The sequence below is a fragment of the Echiichthys vipera genome (genome assembly GCF_963691815.1).
Source record: "Echiichthys vipera genome assembly, chromosome: 6".
Taxonomy (NCBI): Eukaryota; Metazoa; Chordata; class Actinopteri; order Perciformes; family Trachinidae; genus Echiichthys; species Echiichthys vipera.
In genome coordinates this window covers 32537519-32560765 of record NC_139831.1, presented here as the reverse complement: position 1 = coordinate 32560765, position 23247 = coordinate 32537519, and the positions used below count along the sequence as shown (strand labels likewise).

Sequence of the window (23247 nt, the reverse complement as noted above, 5' to 3'; positions counted from 1 at the left end):
AATATCCACTGTGGCAATACCACTGCTGTACGTGCATGTTTTTTTTTGAATAACCAAGACACTTTATTTATTATAACCTTTATTTTGTGAAAAGGGCAGTGAGCAAAATTAGAGAACACTTTTAGATCCCTCCCAGTTATTGATGTTAATCTGCACCTGGTGACAATTGACTGAATTGTTGGACACAATAATTACTTTGTAAGATGGCAGCTGCTCTAAGGGGACTGAAACCCTGCGACAGCAGGTTGTCCAGATGGACAAAGGGATGACCCTCTCAGCCATCAAAGAGAGGGTTGGGCGTTCAGTCTGTGATTTCAAGCAGACTGAAACTTTACAAGGACACAGATTAATTTAAGTCCCTCAAAAAGGCCGGTCGTCCACGTAAAACAAGTGCACGAGAGGACAGGATTATGAGAAGACTTAATGGGGAATCAGTTCAACGCTGCAGCTAGAGTTGGTCTCCACTTCAGTGCGATAGACTGTATGTAAAGATATGATATATTTAATCTTTGGTATAAGATATTTCATCAAACTGCCACAAACCACAACGTTTAAGTGTTTTGCTGGAATAAGTCATCAATGGGCTTCTTCCTGCATTTGGTTATTGACTTCAATAGACTTTATCATGAGAGAAGCTGGTACAGGGGCCAGTAGGTAAGTCTTTCAAACGCAGCGTTAGTGCTTTGGTTAATGTGCAGGGACTCTTCTCTTGCTATTGCAGAGGTTTGCTGTTATATAGAGCAGTATTAGTGATTAAAAAGGCCGACTCTGAGGATCCCCAAAAAATGTCAGACCAAACCAGCTGTTTAGTCCACTAAGGTGAGGTGAGCCTTAAAGGCTGTTACACACTGGGGGTGTGACGAATAAACATGAAAATGCAAACTACATGTCTACGATTTTTTTCATCCACCACCAGTGATGCAAATTTGCTCCATAAAAGGTTGAAATACATTTGCAGCAGCTCATCGACAGTGTTTGGTTCAGGGCAGAGGTCCTTCAGGACGCTGCTGAGGAGAGAGCAGAGAGTTTTCAGTTTTGAGACCAAATAAAGACCAGCCAAGTAGTCCTGTGTGTTGTTTCTGCTGCAGAGTGCAGTGACGGAGGTTAGCTCCGGAGACTCCGGCCAGAGGACAAAATTTATGTGTCCCCTCCGTTGATTTCTGACCACAGTCATGAAGCTGAAGCAGGAAGAGCTGGCACTGAGCTACTGTAAGATATTTTATTGAGTTTCCTTTTAGAGAAATGCTCTGAATGAATTTGAGTTCCCCCTGGTAAAAAGTTAACCATGTTACGTTACGGGACAATTTCTGCCGCGTTATCAGGAGTCCAGGTATTCCAGTTCTAAAGACTTAGGAAGAAATCGGATTCTTCAGAACATTTTTGTAGTTGTCACTGAAAACCTCTGGTGACAAATTAAGAATTTCAACTACATTGTGAATTTGAGTAATGTTACATTGTTAAAGGCTACAGGACCTAAATCTTTAATTAAATAAAATGGGAGAGTTCATTGCATCCACATACGTCCATTCTGTTTCATAACAGATCTACTTTTCATGTAGACAGGTTGAGACCAGACTCTTTAATCTACAACATACTCTCGTGTGTGCATCTGTCTCTTTCTCTCCCCCTTCTTCTGTGTGTGTGCGTGTAGAGGATTACGAAGTCTCAGCAAGCCAGTGCTGCACCAACAGAAATGGGACATGGCCAAGATGAAACCTACTACACTGACCTGCTCCAAATGAAGCTCAACAACGCTCTGTGAGTTTAACAGCCTGCACATGGCTTACAAGGCAGTACTTGATCAAGCTGTTACCGCTATGGTTTAACTGTAATGTACCAGAAATAACATTTAAAGCAGTTTGACACATTACGCCTCCTGTAGTGTGGTACATTAGTCTTTTTCATAAATTATCACAAAGTTAAAAAACAGCGGAGACTGAACTACAGCTAGCCAAGTGGAGAAGCAGTCCACAGAGAGGTGATGGGGAAAACTCCCTTTATTGAAAACTATATGGTGGCAATGTTGGGAAAGACCTTTGTTTCCTGCCTCCCCATTCAAGACAATTTCAGGTCTGTCAGATGGTTCTATATCCTCATATTTGGTAGAGCTGTGTATTGGAAAGAATCTGGAAATATGATCATATGATACAGATGTTATAATTCAATACATTGTGACACTGTCCCAAAACATATCACAATACTCCAGTGTATTGCTATTTTCTTACACCCCTTATATTAAAGTGTAATTCTGGCGTAAAATCATGCCATGTTTGTTTTGTTTTTTTAACATAGATCAAATAAGCCATCGAGACAGTTTTTTTCCATGTAACAACTATTAACGGAGATATCTGGGAGAGTCGCTAACAGTTGGCTGTGGCTAACCGAGATTAGCTCGGGCAGTAAAGTGAAGCCATTAAAACGTCTTTTTTTACCACTAATAGTGCTGAAATTAATAGCAAACCTCTGCAGCAGCATGAAAAGAGTCCCTACACAAAAAACAAAGCACCAACAATGCCTTCACCGTTATGTCCTGATCTAATCAGTGTTAGCCATGGCTGCCTATTAACGACTCTTCGGGATTTCTCTGTTGATAGTTAATACACGGAAAAAGTCTGTGGATGGCTTATTTGATGAATGTAAGTGCCGAAAAAGACATGGGATGATTTTATGCCGGAATTACACTTTAAGTGAGGCTTCATTAACTAGTATTAAGTCCAGTTCAGACAAAAGTTTCATAAAGAAAGTTTCTGTAGCATTCTGAAATCTGCCAGTTCACACCACTGAGAGGAGATAAGATTAGTGTAAAAATTTTAAGGAATCATGGTTTTCATGTGTTTCCAATGCACTGCACTTTTGTTAGCGTGTCAGTCAGTGTTTAATCAGACAATTTAATGGCTGGGTTCGTATTAAAGGTCAATCTCCACATGGATAAATGAATCAGTGTTAAACGGTGTTACAAGTCACCAGACAGGAGGATCACAATTATACAGCAATAATCAGAGCCACAATACAAACTCAGTTTAAATCAGTGTATTGCACAATGAGCTACACTTGACATCAGAAATGTCTTTTAAATAATTAATGTCCAAATAATGTTTCCCAATAGAAACAGGTCAAAGTAAAATCGAAAATCACTTTTCAGTTTCAAGCACAACAAAAAGAGAGAATTTCCGTTTGTTTAATCATGTTTTAGAATCATCTTCTCAAACTAAGTAATAAAGGATCTCTGATAAGTTTCAGTTTCGTTTCTCCTGTAAGGAGTGGAGCATCTTCCCAAACAATTGAACAGACGATCTTTGAACAAGTGAATCTCCAACACTGAGTTTTCTGAGAATTGTAAACACGCAGCCATGTAGAGACAGAATTAACATGCTGTTGTGTAAATAAGATAAATAACATAAGGCTGTTTAGAACAGCTCTGTCCTTTCAGTAAACAAACTAAAGGGAAAGGGAGCCTTAAATGACTTCTCTTGTGATCTGATGCTGTTCAGAAAATACAATTACATAAAATTGACTTCACAATCAAGGGGACCAGGGGTGCCATTGGGGCGGGCCGCAGCGCCCCCCTAATATAATGGGAGGGGAGACACTGGACACTGATGGTGAGATACCCATCTTGGTGAGGGTCAGAGGCTAGCTGTCACTGAAGAGACCACGCCCCTAATTATTCATAAACTTTATCCTCCAATAAAATAAAAACTAGCCTGGTACAAAAAAATTCACCCCTCAGTGTTGTCATGGAGATATGACCTAAACATACAAACTAGAATGTTTTTTTTGTCCTAGGCCTTAAACAGGTTTAATTATGCTGTGAAAACGTCCTGTTTAACATGGGGGTCAACTAGAAACTGCTCTATTAAGAAACCTTTATTTATTGGATCAACCAGGAAGTGCTGTGGTGGTTGCTTGGCTAAAGCCAGCTGCTGGCGACAGGTGCCCCATTCTGAAACAGTTTCATCTTGTGCTTTAGGTGAAGCAACTCTGAGTCACAAATATTATATACAGTTGTAATTTCAATCTTGTCATTTTTCAAAAAAGAAAAATGAGTGATGGGTTAAGGAAACTTTATAAGTTGAAAGGAGTGTGTCCATGTCTGTGTGCATATGGTCCTTGGTTAACTGAATGTGTTTTTGTGTCGTCAGTAAGGATGCAGAGCGGCTGGGAGATGAGCTTTCCCTGCAGAGAATGAAATCATTTTCAGAGAGCCAGAGAGCATTAGCGCTGGAGAGGAAACTCTTCGCATCTGACCGGTTGCTCAAACAGGTAACACTTATCTCCATGAATACTGGAGCTGCCACTACCAATAGACACTGATCAAACAGGATAAAAAACGGATTTGTGTAGTTTTATAGTATGAAGTAGTAAATCGTTAAACTGACTCTGCCAGATGAATTGATTCCCATGCTTCTCATTGTCTCAGCATAGCCATCTGGGAACTCTTGTTTGGAGATCTTTTTGGAAGGGTGAAAATACTGGTTGTTGATTGGATAAACCATCTGTCTTTCAACACTATACAGGCCAAATCAACCAATCAGATCAACAAAGCCTATCACGTGCTAACAGCGTGGGGGCAGAGCTCAGAAAGGAAACATGTCAGTAAAAGGATATTTGCCGTTTGTCCAACAGAAGGATCCAGAAACATGTCAGCAGCAGCATCAGTCAACATTTGAGTTGACCTTTCTGATCAGTCATTCTGCCTGCCAGATGTATACACACTTATGTGTGACAGTGACAAATGGTAACTTGGGAAGAGTCAGAAGTACGGTAATAACACACATCCATATTGTAGCCCTAAGCTATAGTTAGTGACTGTTTATTGACTGTTTCCAATAATTAACACTAAACAATGGACCTCATTTACTAATGAGATTTTTTCTCAAATTTGTTCTAACGCCCCACCAATCCCCATAAAAGGGCATGAGACTGCAAAGAAAGATTTGAGAGTATTAAGAATACTCAACCGAAAGTCTGTAAAGGGAGGAGCACCGGCCGACAATTGTCTATCCCAAACAAAACGCTGAGGTACCTTTTTTATTTATCATACACGCCTGTGGTTCAGCAGCAACCAGTGACATTAAGAACTGTGAGGAAATGGTTTCCTGAGGCCATGGAGTCACTGCAGGGTGCTCTAGAAGCCACTGACTGGTACGAACTGTACAAACCACGCGGTGAGGACATTGATGGCATTACTGATTGCGTCTCTGATTACATTGGGTTCTGCATTGACAACACCATCCCCAGTAAAGAGGTCCGCTGTTACCCAAACAACAAACCATGGGTTACCAGTGACCTGAAGGCCCTACTCAACGAGAAAAGGAGGGCCTTCAGGTCAGGGGACCGTGCAGAGCTCAAGCGTGTTCAGAGAGAACTCAAACACAGCATCAAGGAGAGTGAGGAAACTGGAATCCAAACTGGAAAACAACAACACCAGGGATGTATGGAGGGGGATGAGTGAGATCACCGGCTTCCAGAGGAGAGGAGGAGGAACAGCAGAGGGAAATGAACAACGTGCGAACGAGTTTAACCTGTTTTTCAACAGGTTTGACCCCAGCTCCCCCAACAGCCCCCCTGCTGCTCCTCCGAGCAACTACCTCTTCTCTACTACTACTCCTCCCTGGATAGACCCATCACCGCTGTCCGCGTCATGTTCTTTGACTTTTCCAGCGCCTTTAACACAATCCAGCCCAAGCTGCTGAAGGCCAAACTGGAGAACATGCGGGTGGATTCTCCTCCCGTCACATGGGTAAATGACTATCTGACGGGCAGGCCGCAGTATGTGAGATTACGAAACTGTGTGTCTGACCGCCTGATCAGTAACATTGGCGCCCCCCAGGGAACCGTGCTGTCGCCCTTCCTCTTCACCACCTACACTGCAGATTTTAAGTACCGCACTGAGTCGTGTCATCTGGAGAAATTCTCTGAAGACACGGCCATTGTGGGGCGTGTAGAGGGTGGAAGGGAGGGCGAGTACAGGGACCTGGTCGGCAATTTTGTCAAGTGGTGTGAGGAGAACCACCTGCAGCTGAACGTGGCAAAGATGAAAGAGATGGTTGTGGACTTTAGGAGGAACAAGCCCCCGCCCTCTCCAGTCTGCATTGGTGGGACAGACATAAACATTGTGGACTCCTACAAGTACCTGGGTGTGGTGCTGGATAATAAACTGGAGTGGACCACAAACACACAGGCAGTCTACAAGAAGGGCCTGAGCCGGCTTTACTTCCTGGACAAGCTTCAGAGCAGCTTCAGCAGCAGACTCATTCAACCCCGCTGCCTTAAGGAACGGCACAGGAAATCATTCCTCCCTGCTGCCGTCAGACTTTACAACGTTGCACAACAACGCTGAGCAACGCTCAGGGAATAAACTCTCACTACTCATAGTGATCACTGACATGCACCTTATCCCACTTGCACATTAAAATCCACATTGCACATTTTAATATAGTGTTTTTTCTGCGATACTGTACTTCTATTTTATTCTATTTTATTGTTGTTCATATTTTGTATTTTATATTTTATCTCATTTTAGTACTTCTGATTGCTCTGTACCGCTGCTACGATGACCTAATTTCCCCTCGGGGATAAATAAAGTTATCGATCTATCTATCTATTTCGGTTTGGTTGTTGCCTCAGAACCATCTGAGAAGGCCACATCAGACACTGAGTTGAAAAGGACAGGTGCTGTAAAACATACCTGGGAGCTGATTGGAGGAATGCCATGCCATTGTTGTTTTGAACACCCTTTGTGTCATTGTCACTTACCTAAGAACAAATCCCAAATAAAAATACTAAAGAGAGAAAATATTCATAAAGTACAGGAATGAAGAATTTACGGTTTAGTTATTTAGGCTTTATTTACTGTTTGCTATTTATTGATTTTGTTGGTTTAAAAGGGGGATAATTTATTATATCAAATAATATTGAGTTGAGTTATAAAATATGCTGAATAAATGTATATGTTTTTATAAAGTAAATAAGTGATAGATATCTTATAAATGTAAAGTATCAATAAATATGCTGAAATAAATATGTTTTGTAAAGAAAAGGGATTGATATAAATTATTCATGCAAATTATAGATATGCTGAAATAAATGTATATATTATTGTAAAGAAAAGTGATGAATATATTATAAATTATTAATATAAATAATTATGCTGAAATAGATGTATATGTTTTTGTAAAGAAAAGTGCTGTATATATTAATATAAATTATAAATATGCTGAAATTGTATTTATAATATATAGGAAATATTTTTTTAAAGTAAAGGTAAGTAGTGATTAATATATTATGAATTATAATTGGTATATATATATACTAAACATAATTAAATACTACTAACAATTGAGAAGGGCTGGGAAGATATACTTCCCACTTTTTTATTATATATATGTATTGGGTTGTGCTTTTGGTTTTTATTTTTGCTTAAATGATTTTTGTCTTTCTATTTTTGTCTGCCTGCAATGGTACAAATGTTTAGCTTTATTATTATTATTTGTATTGTTTAATGTTTTGAGTTTATGAAAATATTCCAACTAAGAATTTCAATCCTAAAACGTGAGCTAGTAAGCAATGTCTTGAGAACGGATAGTGACTGAGGCCCAATAATGCTGGTGAGATGCAAACACAAGAGTGAGCTCCACACACTCTGCTCTGTTTGACTTTATACTTCTGCTGCAGGCTCAGAGTGACAAGCTCAGACTGCAGCTACGGGTAGAGGAGCTACAGCACAAGTATGAACCTGAAGGTCAGTAGAATAACACATTGGTCATGTGTCTCTGGTGTTATGGAGAGAGGTCTGAGGACTGGTTGCCTAGCAACATGGATGCAGGTACATTTTGTGCAACTGTATGACTGGAACACTGCTGCCTCCTGTGATATTTGTCTCCAGAGGAAAAAAAGATTCTGATCCAGAAGAGGAAGAAAGAGAAGCTTCCTTTTGACATCGTACCCTCGTCTGAAAAGACCACGCTGGGCAAGGGAGAGCTGGTTGTTACCACAGAGATGGATGTCACAGATGCTAAGACTGCAGACCCTCAAGCAGATACTTCTTGTACAGATGAGGCAGTGAGCTCCACACAAGGTCTGTGCATCAGAAGTCAGCTGCCTCAGCATAAAAATGTGTCCAGTTACTTAACATAAGAAATACACACAACAGGAGGAAGGCAGTATAATAGGTGTCCATGTGATGAAGTGTCACTGTTAATTTTTGCAATTTTGTGTTATGGGTTCAGAGCCTGAGGCACGTCCTGCCAAGTGTTTGAAGATCAGTGGAGACGAGCCTGTTGTGATTCCTGACCCCAGGTCAGTATGTTTGACTGGAGTAGGCAGGTATGGTTTTGCAGCGAGCTGGTTGGCACCTTTTTCATTCTTGCTGCTCACTGGACTCCTGGTGGGCAGATTCAAACGCAACGAATTCAAACACAAGGAAAGAAGCAAAATAACGACTTTTGGAAAATTAAATTCATGTGAATGATTCAGGCTACGCCAAAGCATTTGTATTAACTAAAACTACACTCAATGTCATACGTTTGTGTTACCTAAAAGGTCTGAAATGAATTCAGCATGGGACAGGTGTATGAGCAGGACTTCGATACCGCCTCATCCCTACCACACAGACTCTGGTTCTAAAATTCCAACATGGCGGCACCTGTATCCAGAATATTTTGGCTTCCCTTTTTTCACAGTGGGAGGAAGTGGAGCCACATTGTCCATCTTTATATACAGTCTATGCACACATGATTGTGCGTGTCCTCATACACAATCATAAAAGAACAACTTAACAGGGACCTACTTGTGAAAAATACCTAGCATGTATATACATATCTTTCATTGGTGACAGTAAAACTTAACTGAAGGCAAAGAATCAACTTAACTGAAGGTTTTTGTTGTCAGACGAATGAACATCTTAGGTGTGAAAGGAGCAATAGAAACTCAGCAGGTCAGGTCAGCGTTGGTGGGGAAATACTGTAGATCTAGAGGACAAAGGACTAACCAGTGTTAAGTGAACAGTGATATTGAGTGATGGTATGTTTGACTGTGCCTTCAGCTATCCCGTGACTGACTGCAAAGACAAGGAGACAGAGGAGGAGGAGCAGCAGCAGCAGAAGAAGAAGAAGAGGGAGGAGAGAAGGAAGCAGACGGCAGTGGAGGTAATCCATGTGGGCGCTGGCAGCAGTATGGGGAACCAGTGCGCTCAGCAGTAGCACTCATCCAATGTGCTAATGTCTACATATATATATGTATAATGTTTATTTCTGCTGACTTCACTGTATGTGCTCCATTCTTTCAATATATTTACATTTATTAAAAACATTTAGCATTATACCCTGTTCTGTGTCACTTTCCTGACATTAAAATTGATCTATTTAATGATCTGCTAGTGTTGCAAATAGATTTATTTCACATATTTTGCCATGATATTTTACTTTCACTAGATCTTTTGCATAGTGGTGGCTCCAAAACGAGTAATAAATCATATTAAACACTATATAGTGTTCATCTCTGCTTATCAAGCAACCTCAAGTAGGTCCCTGACCCTCCGCTTTAAAAACTCACCACATAAGAATCCAGAGAGATCAGGGGGTTCTCACGATTTCAGTGGATTTTTTTGCATAATTCTTTATGGAGAAACTCCAAAGTTTTAAAGATCTGTCCATGAAATCAACAAATCCATTTGTCGATAAAATCGTATGAGTGTTAGTTGAATAAGATTTTTGAGGACTTACTAAAAAGCAAAAAAAATGAGAGCTCTTCCTGCAGCTCTCCCTCTCCCCCCTCTGTCCTGAGCCAATAGGAACGCTGTCTCTCTAAAATGACCTGTGATTGACCAAAGTCTCTGCTCACAGGCAGCAAGGATACATTTTCTAAAGCTGACAGAGCCAAGAGGAGGTGCAGATTTCCCTCACACTAAATACGATGAATGATTATTATTTAAAAGAAATAAACTGCCTCACCCAGATTTTATGTATTTATTAAAACCCTCTTTCAAAGAGAGTTACCGGACCTAGACGCAAGAAACAAGAGGGAGACACATGCAGGGAAACACAGACAGAGGGAGACAAACTCACACAAAAGGGAGAGTTGAGGGTACTGACCGAACTGACTCTTGACAGTGCCCCCCCCCCCCTTCAACCAGCGCCTCCAGGCTCTCCACCGGGCCTCCCTGGATGAGCCCGGTAGAAGTCCCGGATCAGGGACGGATCCAGGATAAGGGATCTCGAAACCCAGCTCCTCTCCTCTGGACCGTAACCCTCCCAGTCCACCAGGTACTGGAACCCACGTCCTCTGCGTCGCACGTCCAGAATGGAGCTGACCTTGAACGCCGGATGGGGGTTCAACGGTACAAGGGGGTGGAGGGGCGACGGCAGGCGGGCACAACGTGCTGGTGGCTACTGGCTTCAACTGGGATACATGGAAGGTAGGACGGATCCTGAGGGATGCAGGGAGCTTCAGGCGGACAGCACTTGGGTTAATAATTTGGGTTGCCTCTATCCCGACGGGGCCAATAAAGCAAGGAGCGAGTTTCTTAGATGCGACATTCAGGGGAATGTCATGGGAGTTTAACCATACTTTCTGTCCTGGTCTGTACTTGGTCGCAGGGATGCGATGGCGATCCGCCATCCTGCGGTTCTGCTCTGCCGTCCATAGCAAGGCCCCTCGGGTCTTTCCATGCCCGACGAACTCTCCAGAGATGGTGTTGGATGGACGGAACAGCAATCTCTGCTTCCTGAGCCGGAAAGAGAGGGGGTAAGTAGCCCAACAAACGTAGTTCCTCTCAGCGGGCGACAGCTTCTTGGAAAAGAACGCACATGGGTGAACCTTATTATCAGACACTGCCCGCTGGGACAGAACCGCCCCCACTCCCAGAGCCGAGGCATCCACCTCGACAATGAACTGAAGGGCAGTATCTGGTTGGACCAGCACTGAAGCGGACGAGAAACGCTTCTTCAGGGTCAGAAAAGCGTCGTTGGCGGCAGGAGACCAGTCAAAAGGAGTAGAGGGGGACGTCCACCTGGTCATCGGTGAAACTACCTGGCTGTAGTATGATGAAACAACGGTAAAAGTTAGTGAAACCCAAAAATCGCTGTAGTTGCTTCCTGGAGGTGGGCTTCGGCCATTCGGCCACCGCAGTGACCTTCGTAGGTCCCGCCCTAACCTGTCCACTCTCCATGATATACCCCAAAAATGTCACGGAGCAGACGTGGAACTCGCATTTTTCAGCTTTAACAAACAGACGATTTTCCTGAAGACGCTGGAGAACCTGACGAACGTGCACCACATGTTCATTCAAGTCCTTGGAAAAGATTAGGATGTCATTCAGGTACATGAAGACTGAGCCATTAAGCGTATTACGAAGCACGTCGTTAACTAGGACCTGAAAGAAGGCTGGGGCATTAGTTAACCCGAACGGCATCACTAAGTATTCAAAATGTCCAAGTAAAGTGTTGAACGCTGTCTTACACTCGTCCCCCTCCCTCACCCTCACAAGATGATACGCGTTGCGGAGGTCTAGTTTGGAAAAGACTGTTGCTCCATACAACGGCTCAAACACGGAATTGATCAAAGGGAGGGGATACTTGTTCTTGACCGTGATGTTGTTGAGACCACGGTAGTCAATGCAGGGGCGTAGCGACTTGTCCTTCTTGGCCACAAAGGAAAAAAACGCTCCCAGTGGAGAAGAGGAAGGACGAATTATCCACGACTTAAGCGAGTCATTTATGCAAGTCTCCATCGCCTCACGTTCGGGACCTGACAGGTTATAGAGACGACTAGTAGTGAAGGTTGACCCGCGCAACAAGTCAATGGGGCAATCATGAGGGCGGTGAGGAGGTAAGGATAACGCCTTAGCCTTACTAAATACCTCGGCGATATACCGGGTTGTGAGTGATAAGCCAGGGAGGACCAAGAACCACAGGAGCATTAGTCGATGGCATAACGTGGAAGGCAATTGACTCAGAGTGGTTACCAGCAAGAGACATGATTAAAGGTAAAGTCTCCGCGGAGATCTGAGCGAGCTCGTTCCCACTGAGGCTATTTACCATTAATGGAGTCTCGAGCTGGTTCACAGAAATAGCACTGGATTTCACAAATTCCAAGTCAATAATGTTAGTGTCAGCACCAGGGTCAATTAATGCTTGGAGGGAAAACTCTCTACCCTCACAATTCAACACTACGTCCAGGTAAATACGTTTAAGGGGGAATATCAGGGACAACCGAACGACTCACCAGAACCCCGTCTGCGACGGGTGAGTCTGACAGTTTAACCGTATAGGACAGTTGGCTAACTGATGATTGGGAGCTCCACAGTAAATACACAATCTACCCCTAAATCTCCACTGACGTTCCGTGGGTGTCAAACGGGTGCGACCTAGCTGCATGGGTTCCTCCTGGACTGGAGCGGGAGACAGGGGAACCCGGTTGCTCACAGGTACATAGGGAGTGGAAACTAGTGAGAGGACCTGGCGTAACTGGGGAAACTGACCCCCTCTCACGGTGCCTCTCACGTAGACGGTTGTCTATCTTTATGGCGAGGCTAATAACCTCCTGAAGGTTAGCAGTCTCAGATCTACCCACTAAACTGTCCTTAACCTCCTCATTAAGCCTCTTAAAGAATATACTCTGGAGAGCCCAATCATCCCATCCTAATTCAGCCGCTAGAGTGCGAAACTCAACAGAGTAATCTGCTGCACAAGCGGAACCCTGGCGTAGATCCAGCAACCGATTGCTGGAATTGCAATTAGAAACAGGATGATCGAATACAGACATAATCTCACTGGAAAACTGTTGGAAAGTGGCCTGCTGAGTCAGGGGATTATTCCAAAACGCAGCTCCCCAGACTCGAGCCCTACCGGACAACAACCCAAGCACATAGGCTATCTTGGTGCTGTCTTTAGCGTATGTGAGAGGCTGCTGACCGAAAACCAGAGAGCATTGAAACAGAAAAATCCTGCATTCACCCAGTGTACCACAATAATGCTCTGGTGCCGGAACATAGGGCTCACGAGGGAGGAGAGTACTCACGGTAGTAGCGGGTGACTCAGCATTCACTGGAGCAGCAAGGAGAGGTCCTACCTGTGCCTCCAAACGAGATATGCAGGCAGTCAACTGACCGAGACTCTCCATGATCCCTTGCAGCGTCAGCGAATGCTTACCGAGCAGTACTCCCTGGGAGGTAACCGCGTGACGAACGGAAAAACCCGGGGGATCAATGTCCCCGGGCTCCATGTTATGGGAGACACATGCAGGGAAACACAGACAGAGGGAGACAAACTCTCACAAAAGGGAGAGAGTAGGGTACTGACCGAACCGACTCTTGACAGAATGATGTTTTTTAAAACATTGAAACTTCATATTTAATTGAAAATAGCACAAAGACAACATATGAAATGTTGAGAATTGAGAAATATTGTTTATTTGAAATATCATTTTAAATTTGATGCAGCAACACGTTTGAAAACAGCCTGCACATTTGTGAAGGTTCCTTTACTGCTGAACCATATATACAGGTGTACGACTGATGCTGCCAAGTAGACAACGTCTTTTTCAACAAGAGATGGTGTTGGATGGACGGAACAGCAATCTCTGCTTCCTGAGCCAACAAGACTATGCCAAAGTACATTCTGCACGTGTTCCAACAGCACGGCTCCGTAGTAAAAGGGTCCGGGGGCTAAGTGGCCTCCTGCAGTCCACACCTGGTCCCATTGAAAAGGTTTAGAGCATTATGAAACATCAAACCCAACAAAGGAGACCCTGAACTGTTGAGCAGCTCAAAACCTACATCAAGCAAGAATGGGAAAAATTCCCCTTTGAAAATGACAGCAGTATGTCTCCTCAGTTCCCAAAGGAGTGTTGTTAAAAGAAGAGGTGGTGCAACAGAGTGGGTCACATGACCCTGTCCAACTGTTTTAAACCTGCTGCTGCCATCACATTCTAAATGAGGAGATCATTTTCAAAAACAATTCATGTTTCTGTTTCAACGTTTGAAATGTTGTCTCTGTGCTATTTTCACCTACATATGAGCTTTCGATGATTTACAAATCATTGGTTATGAATACTTCACTCAGCCTCCTAACTCGTTTGGAAACAGGGTTGTAGTTTCTGTGGAAGTGGAAAACAGTGCATTTCTCCCAAACTTCTGTACCTTTAAACTTTGCCTTTAACCAAATCCCACACATTCCAGCTGTTCTATGTGAACTTCTTTTCATACACTGTAATATTTTATAAACTGTGATATGGTAAAAACTTACCTCAAAAACACCAAAACCGCAGAATACAGTTGCTGTAATGTGAAATCAGTACAAATGTAACAGTAAAGTGCAATAGTAATATACAATGTACAGGTGATTTATACTGGGTTTGAATACATAAATGGCAATAAAGTGCTAATCAGATGTATATACAGGGTTGTAGTCTTAAATTGTACAGTGATTCAGGTATAAAGACACTATTGTAGTAGTCATACTACAGTACAGTATCGTACTTATTATTATATTAAACAACATTTTGAAAGCTTGAACACTGTCCTTTTCTCTTTTGTCCTGGGTTAAATATGCCCCTCTGACAAAACACTTGGCCCCAATCTGCCCCCCAGTAAAATTGGTCTAGAACCGTCCCTGGATATTCATCTTCAGCCGCTTATCCCGGGGTCGGGGTCGCGGGAGGGCTGGATCCGATCCCAGCTGACAACGGGAGTGAGGCGGGGTACATCTCGGACAGGACGCCAGTCTATCATAGGGCACATAGAGACGAACAGAGACAGACAACCATTCACACCTAAGGGCAATTCTTAGAGTAATCAATTGCATGTCTTTGGATTTGTGGGAGGAAACCGGAGTACCCGGAGAAAACCCACGCAGACACGGGGAGAACATGCAAACTCCACACAGAAAGGCCCAGGCCGGGATGCAAACCTGGAACCTTCGCAAGGGCCACCCGCGTATAGGTATAGAGGACTTTCCTTGAAGAAAAGCCCTGCAAGCAAGTCACAGGTTCAATCCTGGCAAGAGTTAACCAATGAATGTGATATACAACCAAGAATATTAAACACAGCATGCGTTCATAACACAAAACTATCAGATTCAGTCGTTTAAAGCTAAACTAATCACAATTTGTTTGTAGAAAGAATTGTTTAGGATGATAATTAGATGATAAAACCATATTGTTTAAAGAATGGACAATAATGCAACTTTTACATGCTGCTGCTGGTAAAAAATGAATTGAACTAAAGTAGCAGTGTTAATAATATTACTTGAACTGAACTCAATAATAATAGCAATACAAATAATAGATTAAACACTAGACAGTGATTTACATAAAGAACACCCTTTAAATAATTACACAAGAAAGATATTCATTTCCAAAATGATGTTAGTATTATTCTAAGGTTTCATTAATATATTGTGTTGATGCGTAAGCATACAGTTGAGCACATTAATGATTATAATATTTAATTCATTTATTTTGTATCACTATTACTTCACCAATAAAGTAAACACAGTAATAGATTATATTATTTAATAAAATCATTTCTTTATGACTAGTTCTTCCCCCTCCCAGATAAAGACAGTCACAGTGATGCTTTAAATGAAATATTTTATTGAAAAACAGCTAAATTCTAAAACACAAAATCTCAACTGACATGGTTGAAAACGCATGAATAAAACAAATAATAAACAGCAGATCACAGATTAAAAACAGCAGATATTTGTGCATTCATAAATATATAAAATCTAATAATTTACAGAAAACAAAAGCAAACAAATTATTCTAAAAATAACAATAATAAAGCAAAATGATCTTACCATCTCAAGCAAACAAAAAAGAAAAAATTAAATTCACATATTTGACAAGGAGTAGGAAAAAAAGTTTAATTTCTTTAGTCCCACCCTTTCTCTATAATTAGTGGTATTTTTAAAATAAATTATACATTATAATATAGTAATAACCACTTATTTTTATATTTTTAATTTCAGCATCTTCATTTTCATTTATAAAATAAAAAAATCTATGTTTTGGTTTTGAACATGTAGCGACAGCCATGTACAGTGTGTGTGTGTGTGCATGTGTGCGTTTGTGTGTGTGTTTGTGTTTGTCTGTCTGTGTGTGTGTGTGTGTGTGTGTTTGTGTTTGTCTGTGTGCGTGTGTGTGTGTGAGTGTGTGTGTGAGTGTGTGTGTGTGTGTGTGTGCGTGTGTGTGTGCGTGTGTGTGTGAGTGTGTGTGTGCGTATGTGTGTCTGAAGGTATATCTGGGGTTTGGGGGGTATGCAGTCACTTTCCCTTCTCTGCGACCCATCGGTCCCTCTCAGCCTCATAAAAGTCAGAGAGTTTAAAGTCGGTCCAGCTCATCTCCTTCTCCATGCCCTGTGGTTGGTACAGGGAGAGCACTCTGGTGGGGCAGTAGATGTATTTCCCCGGCACTCCGTGGAAGCTGGCGTGAATGTGGTGGCTGTGTAGGCTCTGCTTCAGCGGCTGGTGACAGAACCTGCACAGACGACCCGTAGGCAGCTGCACCGCTGACTTCCTCTTCGCTCTCTCTTCTACTACTCTCCTCCACTCTGCGCCTCGCTTTCTGGCACCCTCCAGCTCCCGCTCAAAGAACGGAGACGCTGCAAACTCCTCAAAAGGCATCCGCGGGTTTGTGAGGCCTTCATCTTTGAATGTCTTAAAGACCCTCGTGGAGCAGTAAAAGTACTTCACTGCTGTTGCCTGATAGAAGAAATGAACTGAAGAGCCGTCGCAGAGATACTGGGACTTTGGCTGACCACAGGCTAAACAGTTTCTGGTTGTTATCTTCTTCTGCTGCTGATGTTGCTGTTGTCTTTGGAGGATCTCACTCACAATCTTCTCCACTGTAGCCCGACTCAGTGACTCATCCTGGGGCGCAGCCACAGGTGGAGGGTTAACAGGTGCAGGAGGCAGGGTGATGACAGGCACACTGACCGTTTGACTGCCTGTGGTCAAACTCTGCCACAGCTGCTGTCTTTCCAGAACCTTCTCTGTGCTTGTGTTGATGGAGGAGCTGATGTTTTTTTTAGCTTGGCCAGATGTTTTACATATCTTGAGATATGTTGCCATGTGGTTGGATGGAGAAGGCTGCTGGGGTCAGTGCAAGTCCTCTGGACCATGGCAGCATAGTCTGCATCCACCCGCTTCAGAGTGTCTTTCACGCCATGGTGTTTAATTAGAAGCCCGTCGATGGCGGCTCTCATGGCTTCTGGCCACCGGCTGTGATCTAGGACCTGAATAAGACCTCCAGTCAAGTCAAGTCAAGTCAAGTCAGTTTTATTGTCAAAAAATGAAATTACAGTCCTCTCAGACCCAGTGCAATCGGCATATACATACAACATAATAAAAATAATAAAAATATACAAAGAGTAAAAATATACAAAGAGTAAAAAATGTAAAGTGGCAGTGGATTGTAAAGTGAATAGATAATAATAATAATAAATAGACAGTAACAGTGCAATGACATTTGTTGAATCGAGGTAGAGCGGTATTGTTCATTAAAGTGAGGTAGTGCAGTGAAGTGCAAATAGCAGTTAGAGTCCGAGTTCAGATGTAATGTGTGTGTGTGTGTGTGTGTGTGTGGGGGGGGGGGGGGGTAGGGTAGGGGGTAGGGGTAGGGGTAGGGGGGGGCATGATGTCAGATGACGGAGGGGAGGGGAGGTGTAAGGGTGGCTGTGGCAGGGGGCAGAGTCAGTCGTTATGGGTCCGGTGCGGGTGGCCCTGGGAGACGAGGCAACAGGCAGCGGTGCTACCCCTGGCAGATTTAAACAACAAAGCATATGTTTATCATATTATTTTTTGAGCTGTTCAATATGTCACATTTATTATATTTTCCCTTCATTTTCGCATTTTGCATACTTTAGCTTACTAATTCTTACTAATGGACAAAATCTAAATGATTGTCATGAACTCTATTCCGAGCAAACTGTTTTTAAGTGACGCCTGTCTGAGTGAGGGGAGGTGGGTGGTTTGAGTTACCTGTATCTGAAACTGGGGAACTGCTTCTGATTGCTGCATAGACAACAGGACAGGTGCTGCTCCTCCTGGATCGTCACTGTTCTCCTGAAAAACAGCATCAATACAGTGATTCAGTGGGCCAGTCTGCTGGTCAGTCAGTCAGTGACAGTGAGTCATAAACCTAGATTACCTGAGAGTCCGTGCTCACAGCGGCAGGGCAGGGATCCTCTGTCTCCATGGCTGCAGCAGCTGAGATGTTGGGCTGTGTCCTGTTCTTGTCCCAGTTTAAGAACACAGGACGACAGCCTGGCTCCACATACTGCAGTCCAAATCTCTCCCCTGTTTTCCTGTTGGTTGTCTGCAGCATTGAGTATTTTGCCCTCCCTGTCACTTTTACAGAGGCTGCATTCATCTCTGAAATCAACAGGGGGTCAAACACAGCTGGCAGCTCCACATCAGGTAGCTTCAGGTCCACCAGCCTCTGGAAGTTCCAGCGCACCACTCCCGTCATTGCCTGAGCCTGGAACAGTTCACAGGACACCCGGTTGCCTGTGACCCAGTGAGCCTGGTGAAGGTGGAAGCCCTCCTGCTGAGACGTGCCTCTCACAGGGATCCAAACAGGTACAGCAGCTCCTGCGCCCTTTGTGTAGTTGAGCTGCAAGGTTCCACCAAACCTGTACAGGGTTCCCTCCCCTACCTCTGGGACGCTCAGGCAGCCTCTTAGGATGTGGACACGCTGGATCCGCCACACCTTCAACATGGAGGCCTTAAAGAGGAGCATTGGCGCCCTTTGAGAGGTGGAAGTTATGTAGAACATCTTCCACTCTCTGCAGCAGTTCTCTGGGCTGTGGCACCCTGGTCCTACAGTGCTCACGGATGTGCTGCTTGGTGGGATTAGCAGGGGATATGCCACAGAAGTTGTACGCCTCCCGGAGCCTTTTCAGGTCGCTCTGGTCCACAACAAGGAACGCTGCAGAAAGGAACTGGCAGAAAGAGCTGTACACAGGATGGTGCTCTGAGACACACTCCCTTGTAAAGCGGCGCATGCAATGAAACAAGTCCAGCTTGATCGTGATGTTCTTGTTGAACCTGCTTCTGGATGCGCTGCTGTTCTCAAGGTTCCCAGTGGTAGCCTGTGCAATAGTGGCCTCAGAGGTCCTCCAGTGGTCCCACAAAAGGTGCTCCTGAGGCCCGGGTTGCAATATCCTGAAGGCAGCACAGCAGTCTCTAAAACGTAGAAAAGAAATCTCATTAGAAACATTATGTTTTATACAGAGCAGGTCTTATTATATTTACAGGAAGAACAGCTGATGAGGATCCTAAATAAACAAACAAACATTATTATGAAATAATATACTTTTTTAATCTATTTGTGTGTTGTTGTTTTTTTATTTAGACTACTAACAAGAGGAGTCAGATAACACTACAATAAACAAAACTATAATGAAAAATAAGTCCAAAAATCTAATTCAGTTGAATTGAAAGACAGTGTGTTTACCTGTCCACCCACTGGCAGCTTGCCTTCTCCACTCCTCCTGCAGAGTAGCGCTGGGATAGACCCTCATACATCGGATAAAGGGACCGATCACACTCTGACTGCAGCATCACCCAGCTCACAATCATCCAGTTCTCATTCATTATGGCATAGGAAGACATGGTGCCGGACGACAGCACCACCTTCCTCGCCACTTTGCGGGGGTGATCAGCCCTCAAGGCTTGTCCAAAGGTCCCCTGCAGCAGCAGATTGAGGAGCTGCTCCTGCCACTGATACTCCCGGACGAGGCAGTTGACCAGGTAGTGTGCAGAAACAGACACTCCGCACCAGCCATCATCATCGGAATATCCTCCAAATGGAGCTGGAGTGTCAGTTCTTCTGAGGAGCCCAGTGATGGTTCTCTGGCCGTAAGCTCCTGCCTCAGCATCCCTTACGTTCTGCACACTCAGCAGGTAGGCCAGGTGAGCTCTCTCATATTTTAGATGGAGTGCCTCAGTCAGCTGCTTGGACATGTCCTCTGGTGATCTGCTGCTGCGCCGCATCTCATCCATCACAGACTTCCAGATGGCCTTTTTTAAGGTCAGATCTCCATCTCAGTCTTCATCCAAAGTCTCTGCTGTTGGGAGCAGTTCCAGTGTGCAACGTCCTGATCATAGCCTGGGACAGAGGCTGAAGGGACAGGAGGTGCTGGACATGGCAGAGCTGAAAAACATAATCAAACAATACGGTACATACACGGTACGAAAAAAGGCAAGAGAGCTTTGTGTTAATGACCACCCTGTGGCAGAAATACATACCTTCATGCAGGACAGTGTCTCTCTGTGCCTCCACAGGAGCACGGTTTTTTGATGATGAATCTAAGATGGTGAGATAAAACAGGAAATTTGTGCAAGACATACACATTAAAATAACTGTAAGATATTCCTTAATAAAGCATTTACTACCTTCAGGGAGAAATGGAACTGCTTTTAACCCGGGCTCAACAGCAGAACTCTGGGAGACTGGCTTTCCAGGTGCTTTGGAAAAAACAGACACCAGATGTTAACATTACTTCACATGAGTGTTAGACAGTATAACACATTGAAAAACTCACTTCTGTTCATTAGAATAAAAGGGATATGAATGTGAGACACTCATGTAGAGGATACATACTTGGTCTGAACACACTGGGTGGCTGCTCTTCTATCCCAAGCTGTGTGGCGAGGGCGAGCAGCTGAGGAGGGACAGGCAGCGGGGCCTTCTCCGTGGCTGTGGGATTAAAGAGCAAAGGCCACACTGTTTGGTCACAGAGCACGTGCAGTAATAACATCACACAACGTTCAGGATGGTTTTAAGAAATAAACACACAATAACCTTTGAGAGAAGTGACAGTCACAGAGGGGTCGTCGGGGTCAGCAGGTGAGGGAACAGTCGCAGCAGCTGTGGGCTTCGTCCTGTGTGCTGTCAAACATATTCACTGTCAGTGTCATCACACCGTCAAGTTTGTTTCTGCTTCACAATGTTTCTGTCACTAACTGCTGCTACACACTGAAACTACAGCTGCTGTTGACTGTGAACTGTGATTTATTTCAAACGTAAAAGCACAGAAACATTATCAACAGATACTGTAATAATCACACCAGCTGTCCTTCAAGGATGTGGCATGGTAACCTATAATATATCTTAGATAGATATTTCACATGCCAGATCCTTGAATGACAACCTGAGAAAAAGCATGCAAAAAAAGAAAACACTTACCCTCATCGCTGACATGTTATTTCCTTCAGTTAGTAGGAGAGTAGAAGATCACAAGCATCAGAACAGGCCAGAACACGGCCAAAATAACAAACGAGTTGACGGAGAACGGTAGTAGCAGGAGGATTCTGGTGAAACAGAATCCTCCCTCCACAGTGATGGAGAAAAACCTGTTGCTGGAGGCACAGTCGGGGATCTGGAGACTGCTGCTGATGGCCCTGAAAGCACAGGGGACATAAGACTTTTATCATGTACAGTAAGACTTTAGAAAACTCTTTTTATTAAACTAGATCCACCTACTTGGTTCCGTGTTGTATTTAGACGGAGACATCTCTAACATCTCTCTCTCCAGCTCCTCGTCCTCCTCCATCACTAGGGGATTAAACAATAACATTCATGACATGTTAGGTACATTAAATGTTCACATTAAACCAGTATGTGCATGGTTGTGAACTGACCAAGTGTGGTGGATGTCGCTATGGAGGCAGCTGATGTGGTGGAGACAGGTGGTGGAGAAGACTCGGCTGTCTGCTGCCTTTGGATATACTGCTGAAGCATGTCCATCCTACTGTTCTTCACACACTTCACCCCCAGAATGAAGCCAGCAAACCCATCTGCCCTGCTCTCCCAGACCTGCCTCCAGGTGTCCTTGGCCCTCTGTCCGAAACCAACCATGTTGTCCCCATCTGAGGCCACGGGGGGAGCAGGCTTTCTGGAGGACAGATACTCCCTCAGGTCCTCTACTTCCTGGAAGCTTCTGGCATAGTCCAGAAATGACAGCAGGCTGTCTTTGCTGGCTCCCTGAGGATTGAAGGTCCCACGTTGCTCCTCATCTTCTACCTTTTGCATAAGGTAGATGGTGTAGCCGACGTCATTCTGCAAAAGCCACCTGAATGACTTCCCCTTGTATTTTCCGAACTGAAGTTGATACTCCCCCATCACCTCCTGTCGGTCCGACACATCCCCGCCCCGCTGAAGGACCTCAGTGAGGGCGTTGGTCCTCACTAGGTCCTGTCTCTGAGGTGGAGACTTGTCCTGCAGTGAGGGATGAGTCTTCATCCTCATGGCTTCATCAGAGGGGTCCTGACGCAGATGGCCTGATGGGCCCTTTCTGAAGGACACCGTCATCTTTCCTGGAAAGAAGCTGAAGATGTTCTTCTTCATTTTCTCCTGTGCATAGCAAAGCACAATGCATACTATATAGTAATGATTAAAAGTGTATGCACACTATTGTAAACATGCACATTTATATATATATATATACACAGACACACACACACACAGAATTGTATCATCAATCATATAATCATTATTTAGCATTTGTTTTGACTAGGTAACAATAAACAGACAGATAGACAGATAATAACTAATTATCTGTTTCACATACAGTATTATTATTTATGTATTACAGAGCAATTCTACCTCCATCTTACATGTAAGCTTTATAACAGACACACAGTGTAGTAACGTTATTTACACTGCTCATTCAAAGTGTGCACCTGTACAGTACAGCAGACAGACAGACAGACAGACACAGACGTTATACACGCTGCTCATTCAAAGTGTGCACCTGTACAGTACAGCAGACAGACAGACAGACACAGACGTTATACACGCTGCTCATTCAAAGTGTACTGTTATTCCCCTGTATCTGAAATATTAACGACAGTAATGAACTTACACAAGGGAAGCACGAAAGCCATTAGTTCCCATACGTTTTAAATAGAAAAGACGATGAAAGAGTGTAGATAAAGTTAACTAACGTTAACTAACTAATGACAATTGATGAATTTAAATAACGTCAACTAACGGTGACTGTATACAGTTACAACCTGTCGATGCTATCACAAAAAAAAACTGTTAAGAAAACATTTCCCGGTAATTATAATTGAAAAACGTTAATTTAGCACTATGAAACAAGAGCCCCACTTACCTTTGTCGAGTCAAACCGTCACTAACAGTTTAGTTTGTGATAAAAGTCCGTGTTTATGCCAAAACTCCGTGCACTGATTGTTTTTCTGCTGCTGCTCCGTTTGAAAAAAAAAATCAAACTCCTGA

At 43.6% G+C, this 23247-nt stretch overlaps 3 protein-coding genes across 3 annotated transcripts in view; 1 reads left to right on the top strand and 2 right to left on the bottom strand.

The window, feature by feature from the left end:
- The window catches only part of spdl1 (spindle apparatus coiled-coil protein 1), a gene marked incomplete at both ends in the record, with an annotated part of 20366 nt that extends 11163 nt beyond the window's left edge, over positions 1–9203 (top strand). Inside the window, 6 exons of the mRNA XM_083915914.1 lie at positions 1652–1758; positions 4143–4263; positions 7678–7744; positions 7889–8080; positions 8232–8301; positions 9047–9203. Coding sequence (XP_083772040.1) covers positions 1652–1758; positions 4143–4263; positions 7678–7744; positions 7889–8080; positions 8232–8301; positions 9047–9203 — 714 coding nt within the window. The remainder of the gene's footprint in view (positions 1–1651; positions 1759–4142; positions 4264–7677; positions 7745–7888; positions 8081–8231; positions 8302–9046) is intronic.
- Positions 9204–17164: 7961 nt separating this feature from the next.
- Positions 17165–20928, bottom strand: LOC310948472 (uncharacterized protein). Its single transcript, XM_083915617.1, has 8 exons — positions 20809–20928; positions 20608–20703; positions 20400–20471; positions 20253–20312; positions 19459–20157; positions 18151–19187; positions 17982–18065; positions 17165–17757 (listed from the first exon to the last, which is right to left on the bottom strand). The coding sequence occupies exons 5-6, from the start codon at positions 20004–20006 to the stop codon at positions 18728–18730; spliced, it is 1008 nt and encodes a 335-aa protein (XP_083771743.1). The 5' UTR covers positions 20007–20157; positions 20253–20312; positions 20400–20471; positions 20608–20703; positions 20809–20928; the 3' UTR covers positions 17165–17757; positions 17982–18065; positions 18151–18727.
- Positions 20920–22321, bottom strand: LOC310948473 (uncharacterized protein). Its single transcript, XM_083915618.1, has 3 exons — positions 21648–22321; positions 21490–21561; positions 20920–21407 (listed from the first exon to the last, which is right to left on the bottom strand). The coding sequence occupies exons 1-3, from the start codon at positions 22315–22317 to the stop codon at positions 21250–21252; spliced, it is 900 nt and encodes a 299-aa protein (XP_083771744.1). The 5' UTR covers positions 22318–22321; the 3' UTR covers positions 20920–21249.
- Positions 22322–23247: the final 926 nt, after the last annotated feature.